The 19,186-nt window shown below is 40.0% G+C and overlaps 2 protein-coding genes across 2 annotated transcripts in view; one reads left to right on the top strand and one right to left on the bottom strand.

The window, feature by feature from the left end:
• Positions 1–5,886: 5,886 nt before the first annotated feature.
• Positions 5,887–8,472, bottom strand: LOC118424067 (mitochondrial dicarboxylate carrier-like). Its single transcript, XM_035832541.1, has one exon. It carries the CDS (start codon positions 7,877–7,879, stop codon positions 6,974–6,976), a length of 906 nt encoding a protein of 301 aa, XP_035688434.1. The 5' UTR covers positions 7,880–8,472; the 3' UTR covers positions 5,887–6,973.
• Positions 8,473–8,499: 27 nt separating this feature from the next.
• LOC118424033 (polypeptide N-acetylgalactosaminyltransferase 11-like) overlaps positions 8,500–19,186 on the top strand; it is a gene marked incomplete in the record, with an annotated part of 29,994 nt that continues 19,307 nt past the window's right edge. The window contains 2 exon segments of the mRNA XM_035832464.1: positions 8,500–8,629; positions 17,364–17,657. Of these exon segments, the coding sequence (XP_035688357.1) occupies positions 17,509–17,657 (149 nt within the window).

Genomic DNA, 19,186 nt, shown 5'->3' with positions numbered 1-19,186 from the left:
CCTCCGTCTAAATGGCATTTCCTTTTTAGGCATTCTGGTACAAAGGTAATCATAAGAGTGTTGAGATGAATATCACAGGGAATATTGTCACATTATACGGATTGCAGGATCGCATACTGGCCCATTCAATAAGTTCCATGTTTGTACATGTGACAGCTGGTACAGCGGCTTGAAGAAAATATTCTTTGAAAAGCCGTAAAAGCAAATATCTTGCAATTGCATGTAATTTAACAATGATAAAGCTTCTCAAAAGCACATCTTTGTGATATGCACTGCAGTGCAAGTTTCCAATTTGGTTACCATGTCCACTGTGATGTCATATTCAGACAATCAACTCATAATCTAATCAAATTGCAGCTGGAGGAATGCAAACGTGTCCGTTAATAGAATACTAGACAGTATTATTGTTCAATATCATTAGAAAATGTGGTATTCTAGAGAATCCTATTTTAATATTTTAATGTTGTTCTAGCTTTGTGAACCGAGAATCAGGTCAACATTCCACCCAAGTTTGATTTCAATTCATCACTGCTTGAACTTTGGACGTTACTCTCCAAACAAAGGAAAGCAATAACTGTGGGTGCTTATTACACAGCTGTATATTACACCTTGTCAAACCTCAGAGGCACCATGGGTATACAAGGGTTATTGTGGGATCACTCTGGTACATGAGTTACATAATAACTGGTGCAACTTATGAAAAGGGGTTTCATCCAGATTGAATGAACAAATGAAAAAGTGTGTGAGTGAGTGAGTGAGTGAGTGAGTGAGTGAGTGAGTGAGTGAGTGAGTGAGTGAGTGAGTGAGTGAGTGAGTAAGTACTTGCAAGAGAGTGAGTGAGTGAGTGAGTGAGTGAGTGAGTGAGTGAGTGAGAGTGAATGAAGGAGGGAGGGTGGGAGGTAGGTAGTGAATGAGGGAGAGAGTACTTGAGTGAGTAAACGGATAGATGATGGATGACTAAATGAATGAAGGAATGAAAGAATGAATGCACAGTTTACAACAGAAGTATGAACCCATGTGATTTTGAGCTATACTTAAAGACCAATTGAACAAGTCTTAAACAGCTCAAGTTAAGATGGAAAACATCATTAATCATGACTCCACAAGTTCAACAGGTCCTTGACCTGGCATCTAGCCAAAGCACGGCATTCCTGCTGTGACCTGGCACTGAAGAAAAAAGGAGTAAGCAAAAGAAAAACAAATTTGAATGTTTATATACTGTATACAGTATACAAGCAAGTACAATATGCTATTCTCACATATGGTAGTTGACAACAGGATCTGATATTGATGGCACCTCAGATAAGGTATACACAAAACAAGCAACGTTAACTGTAAAAAAGATAGAAATGTTTTTGTTGTACTGTACAGCAGGTGGAGTAAGAAAAAGAAAACAAATTTGAATGTCATATACAACCAAATACAACAAACTGTTCTCACATAGTAGTTGATAACAGGATCTGATGATAATAATAAATAGCGATATCGAAGCCACCTCAGATACATTTGTAAGGTATACGCAAAACAAGCAGCTGTAAAAACAATAGAAATGTTTTTGTTGTACAAAATGTAGATCTAGGGTTGATTTTTCATAGGATAGACTGCTTTTTGACATTTTGCTCTTGACCCATGTTTTCCAACACAACAGTGTAGTTTTATAAATCAATAACCAAATATATCTGCAAAGAACCTAGTGAAATCATGATCAAAACTTAATCAAAGTTAATGCCATTTGCTTCATGCCAAGATTCAACAGTGACAGACAAATTTTCGCCAGTCCGCAAGACCTATTTGATTTTAACAGAGCACTTCCATGTTGCCCAAAAAAGAGGGTCTGCCATTTCCCGTAAGGTATACAGTCAAAGTCATATGTCAAAGATGTTCCCTTCAAACACCACCATGGTACACCAGCCTGGGGCAGTTCTTGGAACACATGAGGCTAGGGACAGGCCAGAATATTATCATGGGGGGAGGGATGACAATGTTTTATCTTAAAATGGATAAAACATATCATCAAGACATGTAAATTTGCATCTATATATACCATTTTATAATATTTTGTCCTCTTGGGGCTGACTCAAGACATGTGACCAAATCATGGTGAGTTCTCTTATTTCTCTTATTTCTTGCATACTTGTATCTTATTCAAATTGTATATCCCAACATTGCAGAATCTCTAACTTACAGTTATCAAAGATGAGGAAATAATATTTCATTTTTCAATATCATTGTCACATACTATTACTTGTATAAGCCTCACATTTATACATGTGAGAAAGGCTATATATAGCAAATCTATATCCATTCCATATTTCCATATGGCTGATACTGTGATAGTGACCATGTTAATACCAGTACTGTGATAATAATCCTTTTCACTCTACCTGTACTATTCTGTAACCACTGAAAAATAAAAAGCAAACATAGCCAAATTACATACATCAACAACATTTCTATACCAAATGTCCCACCTTAACCACAAAGGTGTTTTCTCTCCAAGTCAACAGGGCAGGCTGCCACTGTGAATACAGAAGTGACCTCAGCATAGGCACTGTGCCAACCTGGCAGTTCTACCTGGCTCCATACCAATGAGGCAGACTTGAAAAGTAAAGAACAAAGCTGTACGACTACGAGGGTCTGCATTAGGGGGGCCGACAACGATTTAACCTGAATTCAGAAGAAACCCCTACTTATTACGCTAAATCAAGGAAGGCAATTACGCTAAATTTGGTCGCCTCACTACGAATTACGTAGATAAGATGGTTTTCCCTACGAATTACGGGAAATGAAAATAGGCTGCCTACGCCTTACGTAAAAGAGCATGTAGACCTACATCTTGGAACATACTGGCACCAGTTGCACAGTCTTTTTTGTGAAAGGGTTGTTCCAGAGAATGGTTGGGGTTTTCTAGCCATTGGATTTGGAAGCACATTATGACATTGAATGTGTGCTTAGCAAGGAGAGGTACATGAAAAGTATACATTTTAGTCACTGTAAACTTCTAACTACAAACTTTGATTTTCCTATATCAAACATCACTAGCATCTGAGCCTTTCCAACAAAACATTCTTATAGGCAGAACAAAAAATTTATTTCCCCAAATAAACTTTGACTTTTACATTAATTAGTAATTTCCACTTTTCTATAACCCTGATAGCCCTTGTCTATCTTTTTGGTTGTTCTAGGAATAAATGTGCTTCTTACTTAATTTATACCTTTTCTGACTGCAGAAATAAATTTTCTCCCAAAGGACTTTTCAACAAAGTGTTTCCCAATGAATTTTATTGTTAAAAAAAGTTGAAAAGTTACTTATTACCATTCTTCTTATTACTTGCAGAGCACCTAAATGGGCCGGGGTTTTGTGCACGTGAAAAAATTGTGCACATAAATGTTGCCAATAAAAAAAAGTTGATAGTCATAGGTTATATTTTTTATACATTTAAATATGCAAATTAGCCTATTCCCATGGGATCTGAAAGTTTTCAGACAAAAAATCAGGTGACATGGAAATCAAATAATGGACTCACATTTTCCTGTCCAAAAATGTGTACTTTGCATCTGATGACATAATTCAGGAACTTTTTCATGATGAAATTTTTGATGTGCAGAAAATCTGTTTCCACCTTCTCTTTTTGGCAGTTCTTCTAACTTTCTTTAATTTCTTTGGTAAAATTTCAAGGACATCAAACATGTGTTGTGATGAACAAATTCATTAATTGATATGTCCCTTAATGAGTTATAATATGACAAAGTTTTGAACAGTATATCACCCCTAGAAATCTTTATATTCCTTGCATCCGATCGATAGAAATATCCACCCCATCCCCACATTAAAGTGGTATCTCCCAGAAACTTGAGATAAACATAACTGTATATCATAGTCTTTAGATAATGACAACATATGTAAAACGAATTACATGGTGGAACCACATGTCGGTCAACAGACTCAACAACATCACTTATTTGTTACCAACAATTAATCAATAACAACAATAAACAGAAACAGACACATGTTATGGATTACGTGCCCTTGCCCACGCCACGGGTTATCCATGTGGCACTCGTCAGCACAAAATGATACGGTTGTCATTTATAAGGGCGGGATAAAAAATATGGAAAAAAATCATTACTTTAAAACAACCGATTCTTCATTTACAACTTCATACATTTTGGCACGTCTTGCATTCGCTTCGACTCCCTATGTTATTGAACCATAAGAAGTTTCACAACAAACAAACAAACAAATTTTGAAGAACTAAAAATCGTGCTTCCATTTCTAAACAAAGTCTGAATTGACTTTTACTCAATCCAGACTATTTATAAGATGCCCGTGATACATAGTTTCACTCCTAACTAGTCCTTAAAGTAAAGACAATGGATTTCTAGATTTGGAAAGCTTACGGTTCCAAGAAATGAAGAAAAGTCACCTGAACCGCCTGCTGGTCACGTTGTGAATGGCTGACTGTTTGTGAAACTTATTGGGCAAGCCCTTTGTTTCATACAAACATGCCTGATAAATTTTACAATCATTTTTGGCTCAAAATCCACAATAATCATATCATATTCATGCCATATAAAACATATAATTGTTTAAAAGTTATTAGATCCATAAAACTTATTGCTTTGAAAAATTATATCGACATTATGCTAAAAAAATAACAGGCATTTCATTGACAGAATCTTTAGCCAGCTTATTTCTGGTAGTACAAGTGGCGCCGACTATCCACTAGAAACAGTATTGCATATGACGCAATATTGATTTATACATTGTGACATTCTTGGTCGTCTTCAAAATGTCGGAAAATCTCCGATTCCGTTGGCCAACACGTCCATAATGACAATGGGTCCATAGAATGACTTTAAAGTTGTTCGGCAGATCATTTGTTTTCCCTCTCCTAGCCTCAATCAAAAGCAATGGTGTGTAGGAGTTTGGCGGGAACAATTTTGGCGGGAAAAAAATGAGGTTCTCCTCGTTGTAACTATACTTACAGTAACTATGAAGATAACTTTTGAAGTCCGAAATAATGCAATCGAATACCACGATGGGTTTATATCGTCTGAATCCCGTTTTTTATTAGTATTACGTTACCCCAAGGAGGGCTTAAAAACCTCCTTGCGTCGCCTTTCTGCAGAAAGATACTACAAAATGTAACGTTAGTAGGACAAACATTAGATAGAAACCTGCTTTGCATGGTTCCAAAACGGTTGTAAGGTGTATTCTTTTTCCAAGATGGGCGTTGAAAAAGGTAGATTTATCGGTTCTTGGGGAATACAGGATTTGATTTTGCCGCCACCAACCAATTCTGTCTCACTGTGTATGAGCGTCTCCTAGTGACTACAAATAATACTGCACTCAAGACCACCAATCATCTTTTGTCTGTCATTGCATTCACGTCGAGGATCGGGTTATGTCTGGATTACAAACGACTTGACGTGAACAACACACCAGAAAGATGATATCCGGAAGCTTGAATAACAGCTGCGAAGTAGTCTGATGTCGGCATCATTTTTGTGCATGGTTCAATCAGTTCATGGACGTATTGCACTATTAATAGACTTGATAACTTTAGGTGTTGTTCTTTGTAGTTTGTTGGTTTTGGTCTGTGAAGTTTGTAGGTTTTGGTCTATTAAGTGCCAATTAATTGCCTATGAGTTGGAAAGTATCATTCGTCATGTATTTGTAACATTAATCTTTCTTTGATTACACAATTACAAAATATCTGGATGACAGAGTGACACTGTCCTCTATGTTAGAGAAACATTTGGACTAAATATTCAATGGCAATTTTGCAGAATGTGACAATTTCTGCCACTGCCATTTATGGACTGTCACCTTATCACACACACATTCACAGAGAGAGAGAAAATATGGCCAGAAACAACTGCTGCGTCGAAGATGCATTTTATTACAATTAAAGTAAGTTCAAGATCACCCGACAACTACAAATAGAAACACTCTAACAGCGAAGATAAAAGAAATTTGCTTACACTATATTCGTAACTGATAATCACCTAAAATCAAAACTAAAAATTCATACTCAATAGTTTGGTCACAATAATAAACATCCTGGTCCTTTTATAATAATGTCTGATATTCAGATATCCTGACTATGTACTTGATTAAACAGAAAAAAGCAATGCTAAACCCACTCACACCTCTATGATCTCCAAGTTTATTATTACCCTATGTACAACTTCCTCTCAGAAGGCAACACTTGTTTTTCCATAGGAGTGTTAACTGGCAGTAATTTTAGGCCTTAACTAAGAATTACTATTGACTACTATTTGTATCCACCAGGACATTTAAGATGAGCTCCATTACTCCTAATTTACGAGCTCGTACAAGTAATTTGTTCATATGGTCCAACACTTTTGGTCATTCTCACTTATCACTGATGCAGATAGCTGAGTTATAGTTATTCTTTTCCCATTACTAAAACTGGTACCAAGTCCATCAAAGACTGGCTTTTTACTAAAAATCATGCAACACTGGGGTGGTACAATTGAATACACTGTATTCCCATTTTGAAACAGGTGCTGATATGTTCCAAGATGAGCTAGAATGTTGGACAACCATTCATTCACTGAACATGAATGTGTATGTGCCTATGTACACAGCAACACAAACATTTGTTACATTTGTTTATCTGACATATCCATAATCATTACTGTTGAGCATTACTGACACAGTTCACATTCACAATCAGGCGAATCTAAGGGAATGCATAGCACATTTGGATGCAGACATCATTCATGCTGGACCAGTGATGCTCTATATACCCCGGTAGCTGCTATCTAAGTTTTGAACTGACAAACTTACAAAGCCTGACACGTGACAGTCAATCCCCCTTCTCTGAAATCATTAATCCTGCTATGGTTTTGCAACATAGGTCCATTTTCATACTTCATCATTGAGATTTTCATTGCCATGAATCATAAGTCCTGCAGTATCAGTACAGTTGCTAGGTGGTGCTTATGCATTGTAAGCAGGAAGCACACCCATGTTCTTCCTGAGCTGCTCAAAGAAGATAAAGGTGAGGATGGTGTGGGGGCCTAGTCGCACGAACGCTGGAACAAACCCCTTGAAGAACCCAAGTGGACCAACTTTGCCGATATCCATTGCGCACGACAAAATGCCAGAGTACTGCCCTGGTGCTGCATTCATCAACCTCGTTTTCATCACATCCACAGGCTGCGTCATCGCCGTGGCAACACCGCCAGCCATGAAGCTCGCGGTGAAGTGAGTGACGATGTTGTCCTTCATGAAGCTAGTCGACAGGAGCATCTGTTTGAACTGGTCGTAGAACGCGATCTGTCCGACTGTCACGAGAATTGCCCTGGACGACGCCATCGTCACGCCCGAGAACAAACCCTTCACGCCCTCCTCCGCTATGACACACCTCCATCCGTGGAACACATGCTTATAGTTCCGCCTCGACTCCGGCGGAAGCTTCATATCATTCTGCATCCTCACATTCACCATATCGGCCGGCGTGCCCACAACTCCGCCACAGAACCCTCCCAGCGACGCCAGCATCACTTTCTGGTAGAAAGGCAGATTCGCACCACCCGAATGTTCTGCTAGCCTCGTCTTTGCTGTCTCGTAGATGGCAAACCTGGTCATGGAGTAGGTGAGTTGTCTCATGACTGACGCTGTGATCCCGTTGTACAACCCTGTGATTCCATCTGCCTTCACCACCTTCACACCCATCTGCAGCAGCCCAAACTCCTTCTTCTGTTGGGTTTGGAGGTGGACTTTGAGCAGGTCTAGTGGGTGGGTACAGCAGGCCGCCATGGCAGATGCCACGCCCCCAAAATACCATCTTCCGACCTTCTTGGCTTTTAGTTCTTCACTATCTGCAAATCCTGTTAACGTCATGGTGGAGACTTAGGTAAACAGATGAACAAACTGGACCCACGTCTCCTGTTTGTTTGATTTTACAGTGTTACAACTCAGGCTGACAGCACAGCAAATCCAGTTCAACCAAGCTGGCGCTAGTCAGTGGTGTGGCCGTGGTGACGTTCTTGTGTATCAGCTGGGCTTAAGTTTCAGACAAAAAAGCAGCTATCATCGTGACTCGGCAAGAACTTGACCAATCCCGCACTGCTAGGTTTCCATGGACATGGTCACGATCACGCATCACCTTTGGTGTAGTTGAATAATTCCTTGCGCTTGCTGAAGACAATTTCAGGTATCAGTCCTGGGGGAATAGTTGAAGCTGGACGCGACGATAGTTTGAATGGTGGGGAGGGGGGTGCGTGTCCTGTGACGTGGCGTGGCCAAGAAAAAGCTTCCTACCGTTAGGAGCAACCTGTGCAGCACTGAGCAGCTCGGCACGCCTGTAAACGTTGAACATATAACGTCTGCAGGAAAAAACGACCTTTGAGCGAACTTCACGTGACCTACGTGACGTGCCGAGCTGACGTGCGGATCCGGACAAACAAGCCCACAAACAAGATGGCGGATGAACTCTGGTGACCCCACGAGGGGCGTTTCCCGCGCAGTTTTCCAAATAAGGAAGTTCTGGGAGGTGGGTTACAGTTACTCCATTTTCATTGGTTAGTCATTGCGAGGCTTGGTCCAGCCCCCAAGGGAGCCCCCAAAAAAGATGGCCGCCGAATACGAAAGGTGAGTGGTACGTTTTGTCTTTCTTCTGGTTTAGTTCCGTTTTGGTGCAGTTTCTGCGGGTAATTCCTGCAAGAAAACATAACTTTAAGTATTGATAATTACTAGGAAGCAAATGTAGAGTTTTCAGTACATGTGGTGGAGTGTTAGAGCAGGGACGAACTCAGCAATATACGTGGCTAGTTTCGGCTACGGCGCTGGGAGCTCAGCTCAGCCGACTTCTGCTCGTTTCATAAATAATGTAGTTTTGTTGCTTTCAAAAATTCCTGAAGCTAAGCAAGTCTAGGATGGGAATCGACGGTGTTATAATAGGTTCGCTCTGTGTACAACAGTAGACGGTGACGTAACACTGCGTGACTTGGCCGAGCTTGGTGTTCACGGAGACTTCCAGTTTTGGTGAAGCTCTGACGTACGTCGCGGGATCAAATATCCCGCTTGTTTTAGCGATCAGCACAGTTTGCTGCCAAGTTTGTGATAAACATAACTAGAGAAACCTTTACATGTCGACACCATGGCGCAAATGGAGCAGTCTGTGGACGTGGAGGGTTTGAACACTTTAACTGACCTAGTTGGGAGCCGTGGCACCTCTAAACAAACTCCCACCCGGCTTTCCACGGTTGAGTGCAGTTGTAGATAGGCTTTTGTGTACATACATGTTTGCACTGCTGCACATAATCAATACCACGTCTCGTCAGGTAAAGACCACCACACTGTCCTGTACAAAGAACTACACAAACATGAGTTAAGTCTTGTTCTTTACCAGTCTCATTCTTAAACTTAGATAGTAAAGTTTCAGCAATTGCTTCATACATTAGTCAGCATAAATATCTTCTACGTTGCTAGTTGTGGCATTTATATGGGTTTTGTATCACTGACATGAGTATGGTAAAACCAAAAATTACAGCTGATTTGGTTTTACAACATTGTAACATGAGCCAACTCACCTTGGGGATTTAACCTTTACGATGTCATTTAACCACTAGAACTGGTTTGTCTTAATTATCCTGTAAGGTAAGTAACTGTAGGGGTGCTGTAAGGCTTGATTTATGGCAACTTGTGGAGAAATTCTTACTCACTATAAAAGTAGAGAATACAGTCATAAGAACCAAGGAGGTTATATAGAGAGTAATTCAGTAAGAACCTTAAGTTTAAGGGTAACAGTCTAAATGAAATTCTCAACCTGTGTATGCCTTCTAATGACAGCTGTCCTTCCTACATAAATCTTGCGCTGTGTACAATGTGCTTACGTCACCTTATGTTAGTGCCAGTAATTTCCTGCATGACTCAAACCAGACCTTGGAACAATCTCAGTACTGTTTATTGCTGTCCATTTTGGTGACACCCAGATGCTGTGTATGTTCTGCGTAGCTTACTCTGTGCCTCTCTTGCTGGTGTATCTTTCACTTTTCAGGCGTGGGGCAGCTGTCCTTGTGCAAAGGACAGGTGACAGGTCTCCAGCTGTGAGGTTAATTATCATAAAAGATGTACAGTACAGTATGTGAACCATCAATGATTGATAGGAACACAGTGGTTGCTGGAAGTTTTGGACAGGTGGTTGGACTTAGAATCTTAGATGCAAGTCAAATTTTTCTTCTCATTTCTCGAAGAAGGTCTCCTCAGTATAGTAAGTCACCTGTGAGGCAGGAAATATCTGAACTATCATACTATGGAAATTTATAAATATTGTATTGGTATGTGGTCAATCTGGTTACAATTATTTTCATGCTTTTGTGGTAGGATTATGCTACAGTGACTGAAATTTGAAAAGCTGTACTGCCTGAATCCTCGCCAGACAAAAGTGTACACTCCATACAATAACTGACCTGTAAATTAATAATAAGAGGGTGAAATTATGGCGCGGGGTATTGTCTGAATCTGACTGCCTACGTAATAATGTACAAGTTGGTCCACTATCTAAGCTGAACTTTTTACAAATAGCAAATAGTTCACTATTTTGTCATGACAGTTTTAGGTGGACCAAAAACTCAAATACTGTAAATGCATTAAAGTTCGCGGGGATTTAATTTCGCGGTAGCGGGGAAAAGGACTTTTCGCGGTGGATTTAAGTTCGCGGTAACACCATAGACTGCAATCTAATACCATAATAGAAAAATGTTCGCGGTGGTTTTAAGTTTGCGGTGAAGTGGTCACCGCGAAAACCGCGAACATTAATCCACCGCGAACATTTCTGCATTTACAGTATGTTTGCATGCCTTTTGATTTTCTACTAGTACTCATGCAGTAGCTCACTGACCTGTAGATAAGTAGGCATAATTGGCACTGCATGACAGGAGCAAACCAGATAAGTTTGCATAAAGGCCAAGGATAAACTTTGAAATAAAACAGTTGAAAGTTCTTTTGAAAACAGAATTTCAAAACATTTTTGAAATGATATTAGATTTTAGTGTGGGATCTTCTGTGAATAATCTGCTTTGTTCAGTTTGTACAACAAACAGAAGTTGTGCCCTCCATAAGATCCAACCATGTTTAGTTATAGTCTCAGCCAACTGTCGCTGCCCTGCCACAACTGTTGAATCAGGCTTATCCTCAGGCTAACCTGACCTACATGTAGAGTTCTACTTACCCACTCCAGTAATCAATATAGCCCACATAAGCCCCAGTCTCCAGTGCACAAATCCCCTCTTAGCAACCTTTCAATGGAAATACTGCAACAGGTTTTTTTACTACGCCCCAAACTATGTTCTGTAAATTTGGTCTATAAGAACGAGGGTGCCACTTTGCTACTCTCTGTCCGACATTTGCATCATTTCTTATCAAACACTGCATCTATAGCTGTAGGGGTATTTTGTCTGGATGTCCCTTGAAAGAAAGAAAAAGTTGATAATAGCACACATACTAGGTTTACCTACGTTGTAGATTAGAATAATTGTGCTACTTGATACCATCATTAAACACACTGTTCACTTCAGAAAAATTCTGACTCATGGTTTGTTCCCAGAGACAGTATTCCTGCATGCTCACAGGCTTTGATGTTATATAACATGAAATACCTCCTGCATGTTTGGACCTCCCTGATTGAAAACACATTGCATATCTGTGGAGTAGTCCAGACTGATAGACCTAGGGTCCCAGGTTGTCATGGTAACTGTAAGGTGTTATATGGGGCTTGCAACCTCTATAAGGTCAACTACAGTTCATTTGGCTCTCTGTATATGTACCAGACCTGACATTTGCTCTCTGCAAGGAGGTTAAAAAGGTGTCCTTTTTAACCTCCTTGCTCTCTGTTACCTCTGTTTGTAGGAGGTGATGTTGTTCTACCTTGGTACCTCATTTTGTATCTAAATTGATGGTCATGATTTGGGGGTGGAAAGGGTATGAGTTGTCATGTCGCAAAGTGGTAAGATTTTTCTTTGAAATTGAAATCTTGATACTTCATACTTGATACTGCTTTATACTTGATCCAGATACAAATCCTACAAATTCTTTAAAAATCCCCCTGTAAAATATAGATTCCTTTCTAACCACAAATTATAGAGTCTGGCATATTGATGAATACTGGAGATGGTCTGCTTCCCTCACTCTCAGATTACTAGTAATGTATAGAAACCTCTTCCATCCTCAACACTACAACAGTCCTTAGTCAGCAATTCTAGCCAGTCGAGTGGCATGTGCAGTGGGCATGACTCTACTGTACTTGAGGTACAAAATATATGTTGATCAAAGTTTTAAATCAGGAGAGCTGCTCGACAGTGACTCTCATGATCATCTTGAATATGAACCATACTACTGTTCAAGTGCATAAAAGGTTTTTGCAAAGCTCAGCCACATCAGGGAACTGCTTGCACACAGCCAGTTCTGGAGGATATATTATGGAATGGTACATTTCTAGGTACATATTGATAACATGTTGACTCATTTTCTTAAATTCTTGTTTTATACAACATGCATCACTACTACAGGGTTTCAGTCTGCATGCTCAGAACAGTGGGTACATAGCTACTATTAAATGCAGTGCTACATATAAATTCTCAAAAGTTACTGATAACACAAGCATCATACTAAATACCATATTTGCATGATTATCTTATCTGACAGGTTTAAGTTGACCTTGTAAGGTTTACAGCTTTGTAATCAGTCTTTGTTATATGTGAATGGATAATTAGGAAGTCGATGCAATTCTGGAGCAAGGTCATTTCTTACATCATAAACAGAATAGAACATCTTCATTTATGTACACTGAACTGAACTGATTAAGGAATAATTGCTGTTGTTGATATACATCATGACAGTTGTATGATAAATACGGTAGTTTTAGTATAGTAAGAGTGTTTTAAACAGAGAAGTTGGTGCCAAATGTGATTTGAGGCAGTTACACACCTTTCCTCCTGTTGTGAGGTAAATCACCCAGGGAAGGAGTTGCCATGCTAGTGTAATTATTATAATTACAATCATGCAGATTCATTCTACTGACTAAAGATAAGAACTGTGGTAAAAGCAATGAAAGCATGACTGTCTCCAGCCAGAAATTTTTGTCTGTCTCACTCATTGTTTGAGAGGGAGAAAGTTATGGGAAATATTGCAATCCTCTGAAGAAACAAATTTCTACAGAAAAAGCAAACTTCCATCCTAGGATAAGGGACAGGTCCTGCAGACAGCTACATTGCATGAGTACTACTCGTGCAATGTAGCTGTGTGCAGGACCTGTTCCTTACCCTGGGATGGAAGTTTACTTTTTCAGTAGAAATAGGTTACTAGAGTTCTGGGTAGGAGTATAATCACCCGAGTCCTCTTGAACTCTATATGCATTGCAGTATACTGAAAGTATATAGTATGATCTCATAAGTGCCTTGAGTTACAGACTTTTCCAGGTCTAGATTTAACATTTCTTTGCACTTTTGCTGACATAAGCCTGTTGCTGCCTATGGAACTTTTGGAAGAAAGAAGACTATGGACATGAACTCCAGTTCAGCCCATGAACACCAGTTCAGCCAGACTCCCCAAGATCCCCCAGTGACCGCACCATCACCCTCCATCCTGACTGATTTATGCCCCACCCAGCCCAATCAGTCCTCCATGAGTAGTCTCACCCCAGTTTCACCCAGTCAGGAGGGCCTGTTGGCTGTAAATATCCCTGTCCTGGACACAAAGGGCAAGAGGTCAGTGGAAGGACATCTCTCATGCTCCCCTTGAGCTGACCTGTAGGTGACACTTGACCAGAGAGCTGACTGAAATGTCTCAAAATCTTAAAACCAGGAACTTAAAACCAGGAACCTTTACTAAAACCATGCATCAGGTAGATAGCGGATAGCGCCAGAAGATATCATGAGAAGAATGTGAGGATCTACACAGATATTTATGTCAGAATTTTTTATATTGATTTGTTTGCAGCTGTTTGTCAAAGATGTATAGCACAACTGTAGTGAAATGTCTAAGTACAAGCTGTTCTATTGATTCCAGTACCATGAGAATTCTCTCTCCTGCCACCACACACAACAGTGTACCATAACTTAGAGCAATAGTCCTATACATTTGTAGAATTGATAAATTACAGGTCTGTTGAAACGTAACCTATGGGCATTTGTACATGTATAGGCCTGGGAGTATTATCTGATGTGCTTTTAGTTTTTGAGTGCCTGATATGAACATCCTGGATAAACACGTATTTCTGAAAAGCCGATGTTGATACAAATTTGCCAACTGCTAGCAAACTAAAGAACGTGTAATATGTCTTGGCATTTAGTGTGTAAGTTCCTTTACAAGATAAACTTTTGTTTTGTCAAGATGAAACTTTATGCATACTCAGCAATACTATCAGCCTATGGTCAGCAGGGACAGTTTGTCAGTGATTGATTTAAAACAAAGTTGCTGTTGCCTTTCTGTGACAGACATAACTGACCTTGGTATCAGCGTTGTCGCCACAAGAGCTCCAGATATTTTGAGAATCCAAGGCAAGCAATGGGTGATTTGTCAAAATTACAGGGTGCTTTCATGAGGGTCTGCATGCTCTTTTCCGTAAGGCGTAGGCAGGCTTTTTAATTTCCCGTAATACGTAGGGAAGCTATTTTATTTCACGTAATTCGTAGTGAGGATGGAAAATTCACCGTAATGCGTAGCCAGTGTATTTCACGTAAAGCGTAATCGAGCCTAAAAATTTCGCGTAAAGCGTAATCTAGCCTAAAAATTACCCGTAAATCGTAGCCTGGTCTCCTAAGTTTCATAAGTCGATGGATAGTCTACCAGTTAATTTAGCCCCTCAAAACACGGGAAAATGCGTTTCAGAGGATCAAGATTTCAAAATTTCGCCGGACTTCCTTTGCTAATCCTTTCGCATTCGGTCACCGACATGGCAAAAATATTAATCGGGGGGCCTCGCCCTCACCTTTTATGCCGTTAATAGGAATGTTATTGTAGTTAGCTAGCTTAGTTTGGCAGCAAAATTTGCCTATCAAAATGCAGGAAATATCATTTTAGAGCGTCATGATTTCAAAATTTCCATGGTCCTCCCGTTGCGCCGCCTCGCGCCTTTGGCGCTCGAAATGCTGCAAATATGTTGGGGATGTGTCAAACTCAAAGACCTGTTTTGCTAATACGAACATCAACATGTAGTTAGCTTAGTCTACCAGCAAAATATGCCTATCAAAATGCAGGAAATATCATTTTAGAGCGTCAAGATTTCAATATAACGTTGCGCCGCCTGTCAACCTCAAACGCCTTATAACGGTCATTAAACTGATAATTAGCTTTACAAAATATCCAGCAAACTAACATTTTGCTTAGAAAAACTCAGGATGGCGTTATTTCAGGGGGTCAGGATTTCAAAATTTTCCCGGACTTCCCTTGCGACGCTAGCGCTCAAAAGCTTACGCTGATCCCCTGGGAATCTTTATTTAGATATGCAATTTAACTTAGCTTTGTCTGCCAGGGAAAATTTCCCCTCAAAATGCAGGAAATAGCGTTTCAGGGAGCCAAAATTTCAATCTTCCCTGCGGAGCCTCTATCGAGTGTTGCCAGCCTTCCAGAATTTAGCGTAAACCGTTGCCAGCCTTTCTGATTTTAGCGTAAAACGTTGCCGGCCTTCGTGAATTTAACGTAAAGCGTTGTCGACCGTCCTGAATTTAGCGTAAAGCGTTGTCAGGACCCCCCATGCAGACCCTCTTTCATTGTTTTCTTCACTCAAAATGTTGATACTTGTACCTTGAAATCTGACAGACTCTGCCTGACTTGTCTATATACATGTATCATGTTTTCAACAAAAGATTTTAATCAATGTGTTTTTACCTCTCCTGCAAAAAGTAGAAGACGTACTTACATGTAGGCCAGCAAATTGCCAGCATTCTTTTTCATTCAGTGTACAGGCAAAGTCAGATAATTGCTTACTGCTAAAATATAGTTGATTGTCGTGGTCAAAGTTTATTGCCTCAAGTATTTTTAAAACTGTTAGATAATTCCTGTTTTGAAAGCTTTGTATAGTACACTGCTAGTTGAAAACAGATAGCCAAATATATCTTGGACTGTCACCAGCAAATAATGACATAACAAAGGTTAGAATATAACAGAACATATTCCAGGCTTACATGTCCCAACTTCAGACATGTTACTGTTTAAAGACCTATAAACACATTGCTGTAGTTGCCCTTGACACTGATATATGGTGCCTGACAGAGGTGGTATGAGCTGGGCTGCCCCAGCGCTCTATGGGGGGAGCAGGGTCTGCATATCAGATTTCAGTGCAAACATTGCCCGAACCTTGCTCCCCACCATTGCCTTTTGCCCCATTTCCAGTGTGTTAAAAGCAATGTTAATAGCCAACATATACAGTCAGTGGGAATTTTTAGTATGTCTGTGAGTATTTTTGATTATCTGACTGGAGCTAAGATTAGATTAGATATTGGACATGAGTACGATACTGGTATTCATGATCAGTACATAGGACATGCAGGACCTTGACTGTAAAGATCTTCACTATAATGTAGATACTGTAGTTTGCTGCTACCTACACAGACAATACCAGACTTTTTTTATGATCTATAAAACATTTAAAGTGGTTTGTAGACAATCAATATTCACTCATACATAGACATCCCTTATGTTTCCAAAATCCCAAGATACAAACACTCATTGTCAGATTGTTGGCAGTAAACTTGTCTATATTATAGCATAGGTCCGGGTTTGGGAAGGGGTGGTTTGCAGGCGTTGTCCCTCAAGAGGTAAGAGCATTGTCAGTGTGGGGCTCTCTCATTGGTCACAGCTGCACGGTCCCAGCCTTGTATGTTTGGCTGTGGACTTTGCCCTCTTATGTTGGCAGAAATGTTTAAGAAAATCTCCCAGCTGGATCTAGGTACATACCACTTGTCAGGGTGAGTTGGGGTGACACAAGGTAAAGGGGAAAAGAGTTCATTTTTGCCAGGAATTTCAATGTTTGTTAGCTGTAAGAGTTGGTTAGACCTTCAACTTGAATTTTAAGATTCAATGTATATGGTATGTTTGAATGTTGTGTACATGTATGAACTCCTTCCAAGGAAAGCCATTTACTTAGACCTTTGCCATTTGTAAGCTACATCCATTTGCTAATCCTGCCTTCAAACATACTACATGTACATGTATGTGCCATAAATTATTGTGGTATTGAGTCATACCAAACTACATTTTACTTACTGGCTGCACAGGTGGCTAGGGTATTTAGGGTGATTCATAGGGAATGTCTTGTTTTCAGGAAGGTAAAACAAACATGGCAAAGAAAATTAACAGTATTTTGAACTTCTCATTTTCTTAACAGGTTCAATGGCTTCATTCACACATCTTGACCTTCGTTTCACCTGACAACAATCAACTAGCAGCAGAGGACTTTGCGCAGAAGTGCAGATTTTTGTGAAGTGTTTGAGGACAATTATGGAGCTGGCACACAGCTGCCTACAGTGCTGATGGCCAGACGAGGACCCGTACGTTACTTCTTTTGTGGCTGTATCGCGACGTCGCTGACATGGGCAGTCATTCTGATGCTGTACTGGAATGGAGATGTACAGAGTGGAAACACAGCAGTGCCACAGGAGGGGAAGTCATATGGAGGGAGGTCAGTTTCTTCTTCTTCTTCGGTCAAGTTATTACCCAAACTATTTTTTCTACTAGAAAATACAAGAGATTTTTCCTTCATCTGACAATGCAATCTCACATACTGACATAGGCACAGGTAACTAACAATTAAACAATCATTGTCTTAAAATCTATCCACACACTTCCTATTACATATGTATAGGTGTACATACAGTGTATACAAGTTTTATTTTCAGTGCTTCTTGAATGCAAATGAAGTTGTTCTTTGTAGTTTATGTAGCTTCCCCATGCCTTTACTGTAACTTAGTGTAAGATTATTTACCGGCTACATTGTGGCTAGGCTAGTCCCTCTACATGACCAAGGATATGCATAGTAGTCTATTAGTAGTAAAAAGCATAAAGAAGGAGGCCATTGAGGAGAAACAAATCTTACTTCTAAAAGTTCTATTCATCATAATGGAAGGGTACTTTGCTGTCTACCACTTCTTTTGAAACTGTTGCAACCAGCAATGTTAGATAGGGCTCTATGGAGAGAAATAATGTACTAGCCTGGTCCCGATCCCGACCTCGGGTTGATAATGAAGGTTGCAAAGAAGCGGCCCTTTCTGTGATGTCTCTATTTTTGTCTTGCCTCCCAAAAGTGCCAATCTGGCTATTTATCTGCAAATCCCCTGGGACAATAGTCAGCCCAGTGAGCAAAGATAACACTAACAGCGACCTTATCACACACTGCATGCACTTCACATTCACATCAGTACACCACATGCAAGCTAATCATCTTTCAAGTCAGCTTATTCCCTATCTACTGAATGGCAAAGAAAGAGGGTGACAGTGTACTGGACAAAGAGAAACTGGCTGCAGTATAGAACAAGAAGATAACATGTAGTTAAAAGTGTTGACAGGTGGCTGAATTACTTGCAGGGCTTGAAATCCAAATTTTGAGGTGCACCACATGAAATAAAGTAGAATGTCAGTAAAACCTGCAGCACACACGCAGTTTTGGAGCATCAAAAGTTTTGATGAACCTAAGTTCCAACTTTGAATTTAACTTAATTTTAAGTACTATGACAGACATTTTATTATCTTTCTTAACACTTTCTAACACTGATCATAAGATGTCAAGAACATGGTATATACTAGTATACTTTGATATTTTACCATGCATACGTAAACCTACAAAAATATTTGGTCACACCGGTGCACTCACAGAATAAAATTGGATGCACAGCTCTAATTTTGGGTTCAATAAGATGCACATGCACCCAGTATTTTGAGCCCCGAGGTCTTGATATGCCACTGCATGGCATAGTGCATCATAACTTATGGTAGGATGGCATACATTCAGCTTATATTGGGAGGGGGGTGTCCTCATTTACCAAATGCAGAAGTCAAGGTCAACAGGTCGGCTCACAGTTCCAATATACAGCCAGCCCCAACAGTTTAGGATATACAGTACTGACTGTCACCTGACTGTTAGCTATTCTTGATCCCATTTGTTTTGTAAGATAGACCAGGGAGGGTGATACAAGAAGCCTGCAGTCATCATTT

Source organism: Branchiostoma floridae, chromosome 10 (assembly GCF_000003815.2).
Source record: "Branchiostoma floridae strain S238N-H82 chromosome 10, Bfl_VNyyK, whole genome shotgun sequence".
NCBI classification, from domain to species: domain Eukaryota; kingdom Metazoa; phylum Chordata; class Leptocardii; order Amphioxiformes; family Branchiostomatidae; genus Branchiostoma; species Branchiostoma floridae.
The sequence above is the reverse complement of the archived record's forward strand: the minus strand, read 5'-3'. Positions and strand labels throughout refer to the sequence as shown.